Below are 20,322 nucleotides of genomic sequence, written 5' to 3'. Positions count from 1 at the left end.
AGACATCTTTTTATGTGGCTACTTACAAATCCAATGAGAAATTTTATTTCGTGTTCACTTCGTCGTAAAGTCACAATATTATTAATAAAGCAAAGCGATGAAAGAGCAAAGTTAACAACATGCCATCAACACTGGCAATTTATTTGATGTGTATATTATTGGGAGCACTTAAAATATAATCTGCGAGTGTTCCACGGTCCTTAGAAATATTTTAGCCATAACTCATTGTATATAAACATGCAAATAAGCTAACTGTCCATTTTTTATTTCCTTTTGAAAATCTATCCTTTACCGTAAATTTATATGGGCGTATATCGTTTCGCTACAAAATAGCACGCGCTTCTCTGGGCCCTCGCGAAAATAAGTCCGGACGTTTTCTTTCAATCTAGCGTTGTTATTTGTGATCTTAGATTTTATAGGAAAAAATATTCGGCAATAAATATTCTAAGAGAGGATTATTTAAGTCGATTGAACGACGAACAAAAATAGAATTCAGGACAAGGCTATTTTGTCTGGATAAAGAAGTGGAATAAGGGAAGAAGTTGTGCGTTTAGTGTAGAATTCAGTGTTATTATAGCCATCAAAAGACACATTAAAACTATACTGGTCAATAACGGAACTGGGTATGCTTCTTTAATCCAAACTGCCACATAACACGAATTTTATACAGCCATAAATCATACAAATATTGTCGCTCTAGTTTTATTAAATGTCAGAATTTAAAACGATTCGATCGATTTTTTATGTAAAATTGACTGCTAAGAAATTTTCAATGCAAATAGGTGGCGATAAAGCAAGTTGACAAGAAATTGGCCGAATGCCACGTTTCTTTTTTAAAATATTGTGTCTGGATGCCAATGCAGTATTATGACAGTAGCATCGTTTATATCGTAGCAAAAGACTATTTTGGTAAAACGGTATAATCATCCTGCATATAGTATAAGTAGTGGAATGGCAAGAATGGAGAACAATAGTATATTGAAAGACAAGTGTTACAATGCGACCTATTGTAATACGACTATCTTGTGGCACGAGTGGCGACGCGAAGCGTAGCCACGAGTGTCCGCAAGATAGGAGTATTACAATAAAGCATTGTAACACGCGTTTTTCATACTATTTTTTCTATTTCGGTGCTTTAATTCATTTAAAAAAAACATTATCAGAAACTATAGGGAACATTAGAACTAACATGTTTTATGTTGGGAACACTTTTTATGCCGTTAAGTTTTAGGTTGGCAGCGTAGTAAGACTGACATTTTGAAGTTCAAACATGGAAGTACCCAACGAAGTACCTACTTGTACTAAATAGTAACTGCCAACTTAAGAGATGAGTTACCAAAAAAAACGACTATAATCACTGTCTTTGTACAACTGTTTTCGGGTACAAAATCATCATTGTGACACCGAAATAGAAAAACAGAATTTGTATTGTACTGTATTTATTTAATTAAAGCCTTTCAATTGGATAACAAAGCACCATTCAACAATAGCTTTACCACGCATTACTCCGCACCTTCCAAATGAATTTAGGTCTGGGTCTAATGGTAGCTAACAACGATTAAATAATAATTTCTTTCCCGCCCCTAAACTAGAAATACGATGCAAACTTTTGGCCAGAGGGCTTCTTTTCTTTATTTTTACCCTCGTTTTTACCTTTTCCAGCAAGCACATTTTCTTACTCTCAGACGCTATCGTGAATAATAAATCAATAAATCAAAGGAAGTTTTTTTTCGGAAATATGTTTGGATAGGTCGCCTAGGATTTTAAACTGCGCTCTTTCTGATGTAATGAAATTTTATACAGGGTCTCCCAAATTTGAGATGATTGAGGTGAAAGGCGGTTAAATGAAAAAATACGTTTTTCGCAGGGTTAATTTTTTTTTATTGTCCTCTTAATTTCATTTCTACTTTTAACTGAGACGATTCAAGTAATCATCTCATCCGTCACGAGACGCTATGCCAAATGACGATCATTTTAAAGCTAATTTAAACGAAAATATCGTGTTAAAATCGTCGATAATGTGTATTATTAGCACTGTAAAGAAATCCAAAGAAGGGTTTTTGCACGTAGATAACGAAAAATACGCTGTGTCGGCTGGGATGCCTCCACGAAATAGTCCAATTTTATAAAAGGTAAAGCCGTTGTTTAGAGGGCTTTTGGTGGTTTGCTACTTACTACCGTTTAAATGTTTTATACTTTCTGTAAATCTCTTTTGCATTCATACCGTTTGATTTTTGCTTCTACATTAAGTTGACCGCACCGTATTTACAGCTTGCTTTTTCTTGCACAATAATTTCTACCGCTCCGTTTAATTGCAAGGCAAGCATTTTGCTATTTTCTGTTCCGTTATTTATAAGGGGGGATATTGTTACACTTTCCTGCATTTGCTTTCCCGTAGAAACCGCTAATTAATTTGCGTGTTGTTGCTTTCATTCCCCCTAGGGAATTTTGTTTTAGTGCTTCCGAGGTAATCACCGACATTGCCTGAACTCGTGCGATTTTGCCGTTTAATGTGATTGAGTTAACGCGAGGCTTCAGAGACCGTTCTACAAATGCCAACGTAAAACTTATATAAAAGAGGGATTCATATCCGTAGCAGGAAGTGTAGATCAGTTGAATCCAGAAAGGGTTGTTAACCCCTTTAATTGCAAAAACATAGTGCAATCTTGACAAATACCCCCAACCCTTTTAAATTTAAAGTGTGTCAACTTTACGTCGTGTGGTTTTTAACAAAGATTAATTTTTTTGATATTGAGATACAAAATTTAGACAAAAATCATATACCCTACCTTAAACCTCCGCTCACAAAACGTACGGCACTTCAACTCCTAATTTACAGTCTTTGCTTCTAAAACACGTAGGTATATCATTTTTGCGCGATTTCTAATAAAAATCCACTTTGGTATTAAGACAACGTTTAGAAAACTTAATCTACTCTACCTTAACCCTTGACACTGATCACCATCAACCAACCCCAACACCTGCTTCCCCACCCCAGTAATTTTTACAACATATAGTAAAACATGTACGAACATTGCACTAAAGATCTTAATGGGCCAATAAATACGACCTGAATAATACATCTTGATGATGTTATATTTATGTATTCCTAGCCATAAATGAAGCCATTTATAATTTAGTATATTTTCAATTAAATTTACTATTAAATTAAATGTTCAAAATGAAAATATACTAAATAATAAATGTGACATTTTTTGCTTCATTCTACGTAGTTTTGTGATGGAGACATTACCAAAATTTTACATCTTCAAAATGAACCAGATATCTATTGGACAAATTTTTCAATTTGCCAGGGAATTTGTCCGATAGGCATCGATTATGGCTATGTGCGCGGGTGCACCATCATGTTGAAGCCAACAATTTCCAACTCTCGTTTTTTTGTGTGCCGCACATCGTTGTATTCGTAATAAAAAATGATTTCTCCGAAACGAAACGTTGTATTAAAAATATCCCAAGGCCGTCTTTTAGAGCTCAAAAAGTGGCAAAAGTCTTTTTTTATTTTTCTGTATCTGCTCAAATAAAAAATAAAAACAAAATCGGCAAATTTCAGTTTTTAGCATATCTTGTGAAGTAATCGGGATTTTCTGGTTTCCTTTACAGCATAACTGTTTAATTGCGCAACTTTTTTCCGAGTTTTTTTCTAACTTCACCATGGTCGTATGATAGAGATCCTTATTTTGGATACAGAAAAAAAACTCGCCTTGTATAATTATCTAATCTATTGGAAATCCTCGCCTACCTACTACTACTGTGTTTCTAATACAATTATAATTATATTAATGCATTAACAACAATTGTTTACCAATAAAGAATGTAGTTGTGAGGCAATTATTTACAGTAATCCATCTATAACGTTCCAGACTGTGCAAATATATTATCGAAAACTCATATACCTAGTAATTTACTAAATTGCATTAGACATGAAACTTTGGGGGGAAACCAATCGATAACTGCGTAACATAATACTACCGCAGATTTTCTTTTGATACCTGCTTAGAACTACATTTCTATTTTAGGTGGAAATGCCAAATATGATACTGTAGGTATATTAATACATTATTGAAGGGAAAATATTAGTTGTGCTCTGTTTCTTTGTTAATTGTATACAGGTTACAAGCTTCTCGAATGAATAAAATTATTGGAATACATAATTCCTCTTGTCTAGACAAAAGACACTAAAAATTTAGACGACATTACCAAATATTCTATTGTACGGTCTAAAATGTGGTAATTTAGAAATGAATATAGATTACAATGTAGAATGTACGCTAGTTACAGAACAGGGTTTATTAAAAATTCATCAATACTACCCTTAAATTATACTTGTCAGTCACGACTTCTATAAGGAGTACGACTAAATTTGAAAATTATTTCTGACATAATGAAACCTACGTTTATAGATCTTGTTCGCGTTATTTAAGGGTTGATATGTATTCAAATGCAACATTTGATGTAACTGATGGCCAAAAACCTACCTCAAAATCGGATTTAGCCATCTATATGCATATTTTTGCATATTTATTTCTGAATTGTTACTGCTAACTTCACATGAAGTATGCAAAATCTATTGATAGATGATTATTGCTTAACTTCGCACGTGTTACTAAAGCACCATCTGGCGGATATGAATAGTATCTCTTTAACATGAGAGAATTACTGTACAGCGTGGCAGGTTGACGGCGGGACATAGGGAAATAACATGGGAAAATACATTTTCGGCAATTCCTGCTCCCCATTTTAACCCAAAGAAAAAATAAAAACACTCTCGGATAGATAATTAAAATCGGGATTAGATGTCACCAAAAAAACGTGCCTAAGACCTTTTTTAAAAGTATAAAAGTTAAATAAATAAATCCAAAGAGGTAGTAAAAAATTGGTTGGCCATGATTTACCTACCGCATTTGTCACCTAATTCTTTGATTTAACTGCCATCTCTAATAAACACGCCAACATGAATAATAATTACACTACAGAAGAAAAGGTCTTTATTGTAAAATCGTTTTATACTAAGAATAATACACGGCGAAGTTCGTGATTTATGTTCAGTTAAGTTTAATGACAGGTCTATCTTTTATAGTGTAATTATTTCACCCTTTCGTGGTTGAAGTGAGATGATAGTCAAAGGAACGATTTGTTGTAGTAGGTACCTAGCAAGTGCGACACGTCACTCCATGGCCAACCAGTTTTTACCAATTTTTAGAATTTTTAATTTAATTTTTAGGTTTGCATGATACCTCAGAGTTGCGTATTTTTATGTCATCCGATAGATATGTTAATTATCTATCCGAGGATGTTTTTATTTTTCCTGTAAGATGAAATGGGGAGCAGGAATTGCCGAAAGTGTATTTTCCCATGGTATTTCCCTATGTCATGCCGTTAACTTACCACACTGTATATTGCGCCAATTGAAAAATCCAAAAGTCCATTAAAGTAAAGTCCATTTCAGTCTGTATCAAGCCTCTTGAGGTCTGTGTGAAATGCTCAATGTTTCTAGAATCCTTTCCTCAGGTCCAGCTAATAATTTCTCCCCTAAATGGGGGAGGGGGGGGGGAGCTTTGTAAGGCGCATGTCTTCGAGGAGTAGTCGACTTTGGGCGTCCAAAAGAGCTAGAATCACGGTCTTCTCTTTCTCGTGTCGCCAATAGAAGCTCGAACTGTAAGAAGTGTCCCAAAAATAGAGTCCTATTTTGTGGAGGGTTTTTAGCGAAACCAAAAGCGAATTGCGGGTGAGCGGGAAGTCGGAAGTGGGTACCGACAAAAGGAATGTGGTGGCCAGGGTGGTGGCCCCTGATAAGATCTTACTGATGGTGGAGTCAAAACTTCCAACGCGAATTGGTGAACGGGAGGTCGGAAGTGGGTACCGCACTAATCTCCGCGTAAAATATTTGGTCCTTCTACAATAAAAGGTTGCCGACCCCTGTAATTAGAGACTGATCAGATGAATGGGCATCTTCAGTCAGTGGGCGCATACAATAGCTGACCTCCACGGAGATAACTGTGTGTACTATCAGTCATTTAGCGTCAATTTCCGTACCGGGAGAAGAATTCCTGAACAATATCTACAAGAAATATCTGGAAAGAAACCAAAATTACGACGCCTACAAAACGATAACATCAGTATCAGCTTCTTTGCAAACATGCAGCTATTTTCAAGGTAACGGCGAGGAACAGCTGACGCTATCAGATCTTATACCTAAGTGCCATGGAAAAGTTTTTGGAAAGATCGGCGTATGATCGGAGACATATGAAGCTCAAGATAATTGAACATTTTGGATAAAGTATTATTATTTCTGGAAATGAGCCTTAACAGATGTAATGACACTGCGTGAAAGTGCTGATGTAATCCTCAGACAGTATTATAGAAAGGATACAAATGTCTGTGTCGAGCTACAAAAAATCCTTATCGTAGAAGCAGCTGCGAAGAAAATCAAAAGAGACGCTAGTCCGCATGTAGAACTAACAGAGACATTTATCCTGAAAGTAAAAACCTTAATACCACTGCAGGTCTAAATTACTTGACAAAGTATGTCCTGCCCAGTAAACAGTCGGGATTTCCCAAAGGATTTAGTACAACCACCTGTTTGTTAGATCTTGTAGACTACTTTCTGCGTGCCATAGATAAAAGGGAAGTTACTATGCTTCTTATGCTGGATTATTCCAAAGCCTTCGACAGTTTGCACCACGAACTCCTTTTAAGTAAGCTATCATACATAGGATGTAGTGCGTCGGTAGTAACTTGTATGCGTAGTTATTTCGTTGGTCGATTTCAGCAAGTTGTGTTCCGCCAAGAACAAGATCGTTATTCTTCCTTCTTTCCCTTAACACGTGGAGTACCACAAGGATCGATCCTTGGGCCTCTTCTTTTCACTACATATCTATTTGATTTTGGTTACAATCTTCAATTTTTTAATCTCCATAGTTACGTTGACGATACTCAACTATACGGTTCTTTTACCCCACTATGCGCACCTGATTTACTACCATTAATTAAGAGTTTATCTGAATGGTCTAAGAACAACTGAATCCCCTGAAATCTATTGGTATGTTGATTGGTACAAAAAGCTCTCTGGCGAAGGTGGATCTTCCTCTTGATTCAGTCTTACTTGATAATGCGTCCCTTATGTTTAAAAGTTCACACAAAAGTCTTGGTGTAATAATAGATGAAAGTCTTTCCTTTTCTCCTCACGTCAGTATGCTGCTTCAAGTAGCTATGCGAAACTGCGTTCTTTGTACAGACTTAGAAATGTTCTCTCGCAGTCTGTCAAGATGACACTGGTAGAGTCTTTGATTCTGTTTATGGCCCGCTAATTACTAGTACTGAAGTTAGTAGAATTCAAAGAGTGCAGAACTGTTGAATAAGGTATGTATCAGGCATTAGAAAATATGATCATGTTTCACCGTTCTACAACCAACATAATATTATGCGTATGCGAGAAAGGAGAGAACTTCACTATACTTGTTTAATCCACAAAACTATAACAATGCGTATTCCTGAATATTTGTATTTTAAAATTGAAATTCGTGGAGATCTTCATGATCGTAGATTAAGAAATATTATGGACATCCAAATACCTGCGCACAATACCACACGTTATGAAGCTTCCTTTAGTTACCTGTCTGACTTTTTGTACAACAAGGTTCCACATGTTTATCGGTCGCCACCTCTGCAACCATTTAAAAGGAAAATTAAAAATCTTTTGAAACGAGATTCACTCTTACATAGCTAAACGGTGCTTTTCGGTTAATACTAATGTTAATAATGTTCTTTCTCTATAACACGAATTTTTTTTTATTATTTAGTACCTACAACTAATCTGCATTTTTCAGTTCATGGTTTTTTTGTGTCATTTATTTCGTGCGGGTTAACAACATTATGCTGATCCTCGCCAGAATAATACAGATTATTATAATATTATTATTATTAAAATTTGAGTAAGCGTCTAAGATTTCGGAAATAACGGAGTTAAAGAGATCACAACTATGAGATATTTTGTTGAAGTTGCTACACATAACATTCACTGGTGGTTTTAACATAAGATTTGTTTGAGCTCTTTTGCATTGGAAAAAGCAATGTTGTCTGGATGCTTGCCTAGGCACTAAGATGTCTATTAAAGAGAGTAAATCGAGGCAGTCCACTTTTCCGGCGAATTACTTATATAAAAACACCACTGCTGCATGATTGCGACGACTCTCAATAGAAGTGATCCCAAATCTTTGCAACAAAGCTGAATAGTCGCATCCCCTTAATGGGTACACACCATCGATCTTGAGCACAGATATTTTAAAAACTTCTTTTGTACTCTTTCAATAATGGAAATGTAATGCAAGTATATAGGGCTCCATACCAAGGAAGCGTATTCTAGCTTGGAACGAACGAAAGAGTAGTAAATGGTAGAGAGAGAAGCTAGATCATTAAAATTCTTACAGTTCCTGATGATGAATCCATATGCTCTATAAGCATTCTTTACAATCTCGTTTATATGGTAGTTGAAAGTGAGTTGCGCATCGAAATAAACTCCAAGATCTTTAACAATTGTCACACGTTGAAGCACCTCATCAGTGATCTTATAGGCATATTGCAGCAAGTTCACTTTTCTTGTAAATGATATCACTTTACACTTTGCGACATTTAACTTGAAGCTATTCGACATGCACCAATCGTGAAGAATTGTAAGCTGTTCCTGTAAGAATGTACAGTCACCTAAATTTGAGACAGAAGTGTAAATCTTCAAATCATCCGCAAACATTAATGCATTGCAATTCAACGCGTTACATAGGTCATTAATATAGATTGAAAACAGCAGTGGACCCAAGTTGAAACCCTGCGGCACTCCACTGGAAACCTCATACACACTAGAGCGAAATCCGTTCACATAGACAAATTGGTAGCGTTCGAGAAGATATGATGACAGAAGTGCTACGTAGTTATTGTTGAAACCCAGGTGGCCGAGTTTACTCAAGAGTTTGGCGTGATTGATTTTATCGAACGCTTTTGAAAAGTCCGTGTAGACTACATCAATTTGTCCTCTTTTATCCAATTCATTGCACACTTCTTGGCAAAATAGTGCTAAATTGCTAGTAGTTGATCGAAAGCTCATAAAACCATGCTGTTTAGTAGATATTACGTTTTTAACAGACGAATAGGTGCGATTGTATAAAATGATTTCAAAAAGTTTTGCGACGTTATTCAGTATGGAAATTTGTCGATAATTACAGATATTGTTAGGGACATCCGATTTGAAGATTGGACAAACTTTAGCCACTTTCCAGCTGCTTGGAAATACCGAAGTTCTCATAATCAAGTTGAATATTAATTGTAATGGGTACACTAACGCATTTATGCAATACATATCATCATTTCATTTACATACAAAAATAAAAGTATACAAAATATCCAGAGACTTTACTTCATTTTTTCAAAATGGCGGCCATTTTAGAATTTCAAAACTAAATAGTTAAATATTTAAATGGTCGCCATTTTGAAAAAAAAAATGAAGTCGGTGGTTATTTTTTTAATCTTTTATCTTTGTAATTTAAACATTTTTGCAAAATTTCATTGAAATAACCAAGTTCGCAATTCTTAAATGAAAAATATGAAATTCAGTGGCCCTCGTGGATTTTGATTATTTCCTTTGTTTCTCTTTCGTCGAGTGGCCTAAATGTCGATTATTTGTCAAAAATCGTTCATAGTCACGTAAGTAGTCATGATCAATACAGCCTTTCCCGAGGCCTTTCCCCAAACGTAAATTTCAAAATGTATCCAAAATAAGTGAGAAAATGGGTTAAGGCATTTGATGAGAAATACAAAGGGATATCGTATTAGGGCGCGCATGGAATTTACTTGATTCTTCAAGCTTATATGTCGATATTCTGTAATTGTGATTGGTTTATTTTTTGTGTCGGCTTTCTATTTGTTATTAGACTAAATGCGTCAACGTATAAAGCAAAACTACAACTGAATTTTATTGCGTCATGTGAAGAAAAATACCGAATCGGTCACAATGACACTTCAAAGTGCATCACTAGACTTTTATTGGAGGAGTATTATCTATTGTAGATAAATCAAAGATCCGAACCCCTACTGGAGAAAAGAATAAAGTGATTTATCCACTATTCTGTCATTTCATTTGAAATAATCACACTAAAAGATCGGAAATATGAACAGCTTTAGAGATTTACGCCAGTACTTACGTTTTGGATCACGCAAATTATTATGAAAAGTAGAATTTCCAAGTCTCCCCTAATGAGCTTTTGTTTGTATTTAAAACTAGGTACATATTCTTATTTCTCCAACGGGAACACTTCAACAATTTAAAGTTGTTTTATCCATCTAAAAGTTTAAGAGCACTTCGAGGAAAAAAGCAATTTACGAACTCTCGAATCCAAGCTCTAGTAAGATGAAAATGTTCGGCAATAGGATAGATTCTGTCAAGAGCGTTTGCAAATGAAGGCAAATAATAGGAGGTTTACATACAATTTTCTACCTTGCCGAAATTTATATCGGCGATTTATTCATAAAACCCCCGAATTCGCTAAATACGTACGGAATTTATACTAATGAATGTTCTGTAAGGGTTTTAGTCGTGGTTTAATTAATTGACAGGAATGTTCACTTAACTGGCATAGTTGGAAATTTGCTATTCTATTCGTGCATCGCATACAGTAAAAAGTTGAGTCACTATAATTAATGGAAACGGCAAAAAATCGTTAGAAGTAGGGAAAGAAGTAAAATAAACGATCTAAATCCCCAGTTACATCACGCAATTGTAGACGTACAAGACATGTGAGAGGTTTTAAAAGTCCCAGTAGCGACCGATAAATCGATTATTGTAGATTCCTTTTACTATTTTTATGGGAAAAGGCACGATTTTTACTGAAAGTGCGTTGGACTCGCGCAGTAGATTACCAATTATCAATTACAGGGGGTCTATGACATTCAGATAACGCTATAAAAAGAACATTAACATTGACGTAATATAATTATAGATGCAATACTAAAAACATCAATTAATTTCACAAATTGTTCCAATTTCAACCTGACCTGATTTTCGCTGCTGAGCAGTTTCAGTTGATCATTGATGAGACTGTACTTGGCGGATTCTTCTTTGCGCAACGCGCGCTCTTTCTTCAGCTCGGGACTCCAAAAGGTCTTAATTGAATGCATGGAGGACCCCAACTTTTGGTTGGTCAAATCAAGCTCCTTCTTTAGGTTACCGAGCTCCCGCTGTAAATCTGAATTCTGGCTCTGCAGTTCGCCAATGAAGGGTTGGTGAGACGTTGGCGATTGTCTGGCCGACCTGGTGGACCATCCGTAGGGTGGCAGCTCTTCGTCGAAGTAGAGGCCGCGTTCGAGCGATCGGTCTCTACGGTCACGTATGGGTAGAAATTCGCGTTCATGATCGACAACGGGAGGGCCACGATCAAGTGATTGGTAACGTACGGACATGGGATTAGTTGGCCTGGTAGCACTACGTGACCGATGGTGACTAGGCCCCACTGCCAGCGGTCTACCCCGTTCTTCCAGCATCGGACTAGGAAGTTCGTCGTCGCCTCTGTAATACGGCGAATGATGATATCCGGAAACCCCGTGATCTGTGGGTGAATTGTTTCCGGAGCGCGTTTGTCGCAGTGGTTTGCGACCTACAGGGCTGCCACCGGGGTACGCGATGCGGCTGGGGGACCGGTCCACGGTGGGCAATCTTACGCCCCGTCCCGGGGACCGGCTGCCCCCCACGTACGCGTCTCGGGACATCTCATGTCATTTCACGCACAGCACCGAAGATGTCAGCCGCACTCGCACTATCCTTGCCGTGGGCCACTGATCAATGAACGGGTGTAGCGTAGAAATGCGTGCGCACCCTTCCGCACGCGACACCTACACCACCCCCGCAATAATGGAATATACATTTAGAAGGGTTACAGTCGCCACATCTAAAAATTTTACGTTTTCTTATTTAATTCTCCAACTACTGGCGCAAGACAAACGAGATCGCTACAATTACCACTCGCGCGAAACTTGATTCAATTAAGCTCCCTCTATTTCAGTGAATTACTGAAACAAGTGGAGGGGATTACGCCTATCCTGAAAATCCTATTTTAAATCATCACTTAAAATTTTATTACAGGACAAAATGCGCAGGTTGCAGATTTCAATTTTTCGAAATAAGCGGTGTGGCTGCAGACTGACAGATGGCGACTGCATCTTTAAAATATAGTATACGTTGGGAAAATCAATATAGGAGCTGTTGCATTAAAAGTATACAAATATCCCATGTCCACAAAACCATCAAACATTATACTTGCTAACTTTATACAAAATGTGTGTTTCCGGCTATGGGCCCAGGATGCGTCTAGTAGCGACACAAAATTGGAGCAAGTGACATTACCTAGATAAGAAATATGAAGTCCATTTTTTTCGGAATTGGGATAATAACAGGCGAATTGAGATTACTTTCCTTTTTTACAAAAATTGGAAATATAACCATTAGTTAATGAGCTAATAAATACAAGAAAAATGTAAAAGCCAACTGTCTCATTTATTAGTATGAGTTTTTTTCGGGTCCCCTATTAGCGCAACAATAAACCAATTGTGTCTTTATCTACTGTGGCTGAATTGTGTTCTGCTCATGGTTTGTGCCTTTTGGGTTTTAGAAATATTTGTAAAATTTAAATGACCCTCAAAAATTAAACTTTTTCATACTGAAACGACGGTATCGTATATACTTCGGTTGTGTTTTTATGGTCACAGTCTGTGCCTTTTTAGCTTCGGAAATATTTGGAAAAATCAAATGGGGGCCAAGTGAATGCTTCGCCCCCCAAAAATTTAACTTTTTACACTCAAAACTTATCCAATTTTGTGTACAAACTGCTGAAGACCATTTTGTGCACTGAACAGAAGTACCTATAGTAAACCTCTCGCCAGGAAAGATTGTCGGTCATAGAACATTTGATCCCGGTCTACAATCTATGTTTTTCTAAAGATGCGAGCGACTTCCGGGATAGTATCGTGTCAATGTTGAACAAAAAGACTTTTCGTTCAACATTGACACGATCCTATTCCGGAAGTCCTCGCATCTTAAGAAAAACATAGTTTGTAAATCGACACAAGGTGTCCTGTGACCGGCAATCTTTCCTGGCGAGAGTTATATAAATATACCAATGGAGGAAAGGTTGCACAAAATACGTGCTGGTTTGGTATTTAAGTTAGAAAATAGCGAGGAAAATAGGCATTTAAAACGAGCGAAATATTATGTAAGACCCCCAGTTTAGATATGAAGATTTCAATCTTTCGGAATAAGCGATTTTGGAGAATTTTTCAGTGTTACGTGTTTCGAAAACCAAAAAGGTGCAAACTATGAGCACAAAAGCACAATTAAGCACAACAGCAGTAGCAATATAAAATAGAAACATAATTTTCATCGTTCCTTTCTTTCATCTATATATATAAAACAGTAAGACCGAAATGTGTTTGTAATCTTATAACTGAAGAACGGCTAAGCCGATTTTATTGATTTTTGGTTTGTTAGATTAGTGTGCCCTGGGAATAGGACATAGACATAGGATATGAAAACATGCGAAAATTTGACCGGAAAATGGGAAAATTCACTATACAGTGTGTCCCAGATCGCGTGGGATTGCATGGGTAACTTTGTTATTATTAAAGATAGAGAATTGGTTAAATGGGCAATGTTTTCCAGTTTTGGATGCTTATTTAAAATTTCTTTGTGGAAATTCAAAATGTCGCATAGGTTCGAGGTAAATTCAAAAAAACGAAAATTGGTCATTTCCTTGAATGTCTTATATCATCGAAAGTATAAGAGATATAAAAAAAGTTTTATATAAAAGTGACTGTCTTTGATACGCTTAATTTAGAATTGATGTGAAAAAAAAATTCAAGATGGCTACTTTTGAGGAACATTTACCAACTTCCTAAAGTTAAATGGGCGCTATATGGGATTTTTAGATTACTTGATAGATTTTTTAATTCTCTTTTCAACGAGCCATCATAACATAAGATTGAAAATAAGATACCAATTATATTAACGGTTTTTATATTTCAATCAAGTAGGCTGTGATAAATTAAAAAAAAACAAAACAAAATCTATTCGAGCCAACAAAACAATGATAATAATTACATCAGATGTTTAAAAATCAGGGGCGCACTCATGAGAGGGGGGTTTGGGCATTACAACTCCCTCCAAAATTTTATATAAGTAGGCCTAGAAAAATTTTGATTTTTATAACATCACTCATTGACTAATTATCCATACTTACATACCTACAAATGGTGGTATAACTACAAACTATCCCCTCGAAAAAATGTCATGCCATTATCCAGTTAAACACATTTCAAGACACTTTACTTTATTTTACACAATGTAATTACCATTGATGCATTGTCCCAGGTCACATTTTATAGGTGGTTTATCCGTAAGAATATCGAAACTAACTGTAGTTTTACCAGCCCGAGTATATGGACAGATAAATCTTATTTTTCTAACTGCGGAGTGTTCAAATCGACATAATGAACACTACACTCGTCACAGGAAAATCTACATGTTGTAGTTTCACGCCGAAATCAAGTAATATTTTTTTAAATTAATGTATTTTATGGCATAATGGGAAATCATGTAATTGGACCGGTAATCTTCGTTGGATCTGTAACTGCTCACCATTATCTACAAATTCTCCAATAAACTTCCTTTCTCGACAACGTACAATTCGAAGAAAGGGTTGGTTTATGCTACCTACCAACAAGCTGGCTGCTCAGGTCACAATTCACGAATTATGTACAGTACATTAAATTATAAAAGTAAGTACTTAATTAAAAAATAAAAGTAAAGTGGGTAGCTACCACTACAATAATAATAATAATCATCAATGGCATCACGTTGCCTAAACTAAACTGTCTTGAAGTTTTATTCGTCACGGACTACTAACTTGATTAAAATACAAAAACCGTTAATATAACTGGTATCTTATTATCAATCTTATGTTATGATGGCTCGTTGAAAAGAGAATTAAAAAATATATCAAGTAATCTAAAAATCCAATATGGCGCCCATTTAACTTTAGGAAGTTGGTAAATGTTCCTCAAAAGTGGCCATCTTAAATTTTTTTTTTGACATCAATTCTAAATTAAGCGTATCAAAGACAGTTACTTTTATATAAAACTTTTTTTTATATCTCTTATACTTTCGATGATATAAGACATTCAAGGAAATGACCAATTTTAGTTTTTTTGAATTTACGTCGAATCTATGCGACATTTTGAATTTCCATAGGGAAATTTTAAATAAGCATCCAAAACTGCAAAACATTGCCCATTTAACTAATTCTCTATCGTTAATAATAACAAAGTTACCCATGCAATCCCACGCGATCTGGGACACACTGTATATATTCCAAGAAACACTAACTTTTGTAATTATGAATCGATTTTGACTAAACTTTAAGGGTTGGTGTATCTCGGTCAAGTTCGTGAATCAGCCAAGAATAACTAAAACACGCGATTGTTATAATAATCCTGATGGTAACTCGCAGACTTTTCCACGTGGCCAAAATGCTAACTTCCAAAAAAAAAACGATTGGATATTATGGGCGGCACTGAACTGTCGCTTGGAACTAAATATTTTTCTTCTCTTAGAAGCTCGGTGAATCACTAACGAGAGATTTAATTACTGGGGCTCTAATGGCCGTTTGCACCGACAAATTTAAGCGAAACTTAGCTTAAGCGTAGCTTAAAATCCATGGCAACGATTTTTAAGACAATGGTTGCCATGGATTTTAAGCTACGCTTAAGCTAAGTTCCGCTTAAATGTGTCGGTGCAAACGGCCATAAATACCACTAACTGAAAACGCACCGTACAGACCAGAACGCTATTGACCTCGTAATTGACTCACAAAATGCAACAAAAATTGACTCTTACTAGCACCACGGCTCGGGTCAGAATCTTCCTGGTTGACTGACCAAACGCGAATGAATGAATTTGGTGCAGAGCTCATTCCGTCTCTCTACACTTAAAAGCCTATTTCATGACGGAAAGCAATGGCGGAGACGCTTCGTTAATTTGCATTGGCGCTTCCAATCGAAGGAGGTCTAAAAAAAATGCCGAGGCGGCGGAAATTTACTTATCTCCTTCGCAGAAAGATATGAAACCTTATACCACCTCTTTTTATCACGTAAAGCGACACAGTTTTCCCGCAATCGCACGGCGAATGTGATAAAGCTCGCTGAACTCCAATCGCCAAAATAAAAATTTGAACATGACATAATGAATATTTGTTTGGTTGAATATGAATGAAAGCTTGACCGCATTTAACCTTCCGAATTTATTCTTCCGCATATGTTAATGGGATAAAAACGCAAAAAATGGTTTTGGCCCGATGTCAAATAAATAAATAAATCTAGAAATAAATAAATAAATAGATAAATAAATTTCCAAAACCAAAAAGGCACATACTGTGATCATAAAAGCACAACTAAGCTGCAATATCGTCGTTTCAAAATGAAAAAACATAATTTGGTGGGGGAGGGGGCGTTCACGTAGCCACCATTTGAATTTTCGAAATACGTCTAAAACCAAAGGAGCACAAATCGTGAGTATAAAAATGCACAATTGAATCACAGTCGAATGGGTCGCTAAGCTCACAGGGCCCGTTTTTTCAAATTATAATCTAAAAAATTCTACAGGATCAAATTTAATTCAATAATTCACAATTTGAGAATATGAAAACAGTGATAGAGGGGTAAGTGGGGTAATTTTGTTGCCCTTTTCGGTGTTCGTAAGCTTGTTTATTCAAGGGGGGGGGGGGTCTACTACTTGATTCGGCGACTTAAGTCTGAGTTTTGTTGAATTGTTGGTACAAATTTTGGTATAATTATTGTTGTCGCCCTGGGCTAACCTATTGGTTCACTGTTTGTTTTAATTGTTTCATGTCCCATACATAGATTTATAAATATTATCTATATTAATGTTTTAACTCACTTTTGGTTTCATTTCTATGTAACCGGTTCAAGGTTTTCTTTTATATTTATTCGTGTATTTTTTATCAATGTGAAAGATAAAGCTGTGCAATAGTAATAAATGAACGTCTGTATGAGCGTGTTAATCACTTGATTCTTACGCGTTGGGTAAATATCACCATGGAAATGAACGAAGGTGAGTAGACAGCTACGTTTTTGTATTTTTTCTCCTGCATTGAATATAACATGGAAGCTGATGCACTGAGTTAGTAATCTTTGAATATTCATTTAGATCACCGTTACACCGTTATTTTGAAGTTTAAATATTTGATGTCCATTAAAACTTATACCACATATCAATCGGAAATGTAGTTTTCCTGTACATTGTTGCTCTCCAAAATTAAATTCGTCAACCAAACGATAACAGTAACAATACGAGGTGTTTCTAAAATAGTTAACTCCCAAAACATATTATACAGGTTGTAACAGTGGAATATTGCAAAAAATTCATAAAAAGGCAAAATGTTCGTTTTGGTTCTCTCTCGCCCAATTTTTTTGATATTTACTTGTTGCACCGTGTATATCAGTTCCAAACGTTGTTTCAGATTCCCAGGTGGTTTCCTTGCAGGAATGTCGCAGATTTATAACGGAATGCATGATCGCCGTTGGGGTTCCCGAATGTCATGCAAACGCTCAAAGCGACCTCCTTGTAGAAGCCGATTACAGAGGCCATTACAGTCATGGCATGAACCGTTTAGGTACCAGCTTCGCTTTAATCTATTTCTCAAATGTTGCTTTGTAGACCATTACGTAAAGGACGTGCAGACAGAGTGGACCGACAAGTTAGCCGTCCCAAAGGTGTTGGCGGAAACGCCTGCGACCGCATGGGTGGATGGACAGAACGGACTTGGTGCGATTGTCGGTAATTTTTGTATGGGTATTGCTATTAAAAAGGCAAAAAACGTCGGCGTCGGATGGGTCTGTGCGAGAGGTAAAATTTTACCGATAGAACGTGACGTTGTATTGCTTTTGTTTAAGGCGCTAATCATTACGGTATTGCCGGCATTTACGCCATGCAAGCGGCACGATTTGGTTTAATCGGTATGAGTTTCACAAACACATGTCCAATCACTAACAGCACCCGTAGCAAAAAAGTATATCTTTATTTACCGACCGATTGCATCTAAACTATTTCTTACAGCCCGCAATTGGTGTAAACCCATTAGCCTTTGCCGCATCTAGTAGCAATGATAGCTTTGTGTTAGATATGTCCACTTCTACTGTAGCTGTTGGAAAGGTACACCAGAATAAGATGAACTACTCCACAGTTAAAACAAATTGCAGATCGAAATGAAAAAAAGAAAGCAAGAAAAGTTGCCAGAAGGATGGGCTTTAGACCACGAAGGGAACATTACAGATGATCCAAAGGTAGCGTGCGAGGCGCAACATTTGCTACCTTTAGGTGGAACAGAGCTTAATGGTGGCTACAAAGGTTTCGGATTGGGGGTGATGGTTGAAATGTTAACGGGAATTTTAGCGGGTAGCAATTACGCCGATCGTATACCTCCCTACAATCTTTTTTCAAAGGATCGCCCCAGAGATCTCGGGCAATGCTTTATCGCCGTGGACCCCAAGTGCTTTGCTCCGGGATTTGAAGATCGTTTAGATGATTTATTGGATTCCATTCGTAATTTGGATCCGGTAATTTAGTCTTTAATGCAATGCCGATTAATTTCGAGTGTTATTTTAGTCGAATCCTGAAAAACCGGTGATTGTCGCAGGAGATCCAGAACGAGAACATATGGCGGAAGTGAATCGCATTGGGGGTATACGATTTTGCAAGGATCAACTGGAATCGTGTTCGAAACTGGCCGCGTCTTTAAAAGTAGCTCCTTTAAAGTTTAAGTGAAACGTATTGCAATTATCCAAATTTACACTTGACTTGACACCTTAACCTTTATGCAATATGAATCATGGATACAAGGTGTTGATCTATCAGATATGAAATACCTAATCGATTCAATCCTGTTTTTTGAAAATTTTACTTGTTCAGAAACGCATTTCTCCTTCATCCAGGATAATACAAACAAACAATACCAACAGGACAATCAGCAATGAGGGGCGCTTGCTATATTTTTCTCAATTTTCTTGAGAGTCGATTGTAATATGTACTTTTTATTATATAACAGTAGGTACTAAAGGACAATGACTTACCATAAACGCCACTATTCTTCGGAAACATATCGAACATTCACACAACTATCACTTCACGCTTACTGACAAAGAAATTTCAAATTTATTGTATCATTTGGACAGTCCTTGAATTGCTTACAGTTCCGGTTTTCTATTGAAAGCGTACGTGCAAATCGAACCACCTTCTTATTTAATTTATCTAATATATTTTGCTCAAGGAGATTAGTCTTTTTTTTTCCAAAATTCTTAATGATTGTGCTATAAGATAGGTACTAAAGGCAACCAATTAAAGGATTGAGTCTGCCGAGGGAAATGTGGTAAGAAATTCCTACCTCCACTAATATTTTTTTGAAAATGAGAGGTGGAATCGGCCAACATTTTCGCGTTCAATGGCACATAATTTTCCGGTTCTTTTGGCGTCTTTCGATATTTACGGTCTTGTTAATAATTGATTGAATCCGGAAGCAAATGGCATTCCGTAGGCTATTAATTGTCAAAGTGACTTCTGGGGTAGGAGTAGCAAAAAAAAACCCAGGTTTCCAGACCGGTAGACCAGTAGCTAATTGTCACCATGTTAGAGAACGACGGAAAATCAGTGGCCTCTCTGCTATAAACGCGAATTTGATACCCTACGATGGTTCGGTATTATGCTGAAAGTACAGCTCGCTTGAGCAGAAGTCGGTAATAGCAATGAGTAATATACTAGTAGTAAGTGGTTATGATGAAATTTAATCTGTTGCTCCATTGTTGACGTAATTCGTCGAAAATACTCTAGCAAACGATTTCATTAACCAAAACGCTAATATAACGACAATAAATAATCCAATTAATTTAAAATGCACAAAAACAAATTAATTTGTTGCTTGAAATTTATAATATTTTGAGTTTTATGAGTTACAACAAAAACAGTCACAATACCTTTTTTCATCCATGTTATTTGGAACTAGCGTCGATCTTCAAATATTCCTCCGTAGTGGAAAATTTCCCTAGGGTAAAGTTAGCGTTCGTTGGTATATGTACCTGCTTTCTTTTTGGTCTATGGGTCAAGGTGGTGGTCTTAGATTCTAGACCAAGGTCCTAATTTCGGATTCTGGAGCAAGATCTTGGCCCTGGATTCTGTACCGAGGTTGTGGTTTTCGATTT

General features: G+C 36.6%; 2 protein-coding genes across 5 annotated transcripts in view; one reads left to right on the top strand and one right to left on the bottom strand.

The window, feature by feature from the left end:
• Positions 1-19,286, bottom strand: part of LOC116166841 (myosin-10) — a 112,676-nt gene extending 93,390 nt beyond the window's left edge. For 3 of the 4 annotated variants that reach the window (XM_031482009.1, XM_031482018.1, XM_031482031.1), the window contains exon 1: positions 11,062-12,034. In XM_031482009.1, the coding sequence (XP_031337869.1) occupies positions 11,062-11,772 (711 nt within the window). In that variant the 5' untranslated portion in view covers positions 11,773-12,034. Of the gene's footprint in view, positions 1-11,061; positions 12,035-19,200 lie in introns of those variants that run through there. The other variant, XM_031482026.1, reaches the window with a different exon arrangement.
• Positions 17,067-19,212, top strand: LOC116166875 (uncharacterized oxidoreductase YjmC-like). Its single transcript, XM_031482067.1, has 7 exons — positions 17,067-17,182; positions 17,592-17,744; positions 17,789-17,977; positions 18,025-18,140; positions 18,188-18,283; positions 18,331-18,687; positions 18,737-19,212. Exons 1-7 carry the CDS (start codon positions 17,167-17,169, stop codon positions 18,893-18,895), a joined length of 1,086 nt encoding a protein of 361 aa, XP_031337927.1. The 5' UTR covers positions 17,067-17,166; the 3' UTR covers positions 18,896-19,212.
• Positions 19,287-20,322: the final 1,036 nt, after the last annotated feature.

Source organism: Photinus pyralis, unplaced genomic scaffold, assembly GCF_008802855.1.
Source record: "Photinus pyralis isolate 1611_PpyrPB1 unplaced genomic scaffold, Ppyr1.3 Ppyr1.4_LG1, whole genome shotgun sequence".
Classification (NCBI taxonomy): domain Eukaryota; kingdom Metazoa; phylum Arthropoda; class Insecta; order Coleoptera; family Lampyridae; genus Photinus; species Photinus pyralis.
Note: the sequence above shows the minus strand (reverse complement) of the source record. Positions and strands in the feature narration are given on the sequence as shown.

What these genes read in the sequence shown, in the direction of transcription:
- LOC116166875 (XM_031482067.1), top strand. An exon ending in TCATGGCATGAACCGTTTAG is followed by an intron (nt 17,745 to 17,788) that starts GTACCAGCTTCG and finishes GTTGCTTTGTAG; the next exon opens with ACCATTACGTAAAGGACGTG. An exon ending in ACAGCACCCGTAGCAAAAAA is followed by an intron (nt 18,141 to 18,187) that starts GTATATCTTTAT and finishes TATTTCTTACAG; the next exon opens with CCCGCAATTGGTGTAAACCC.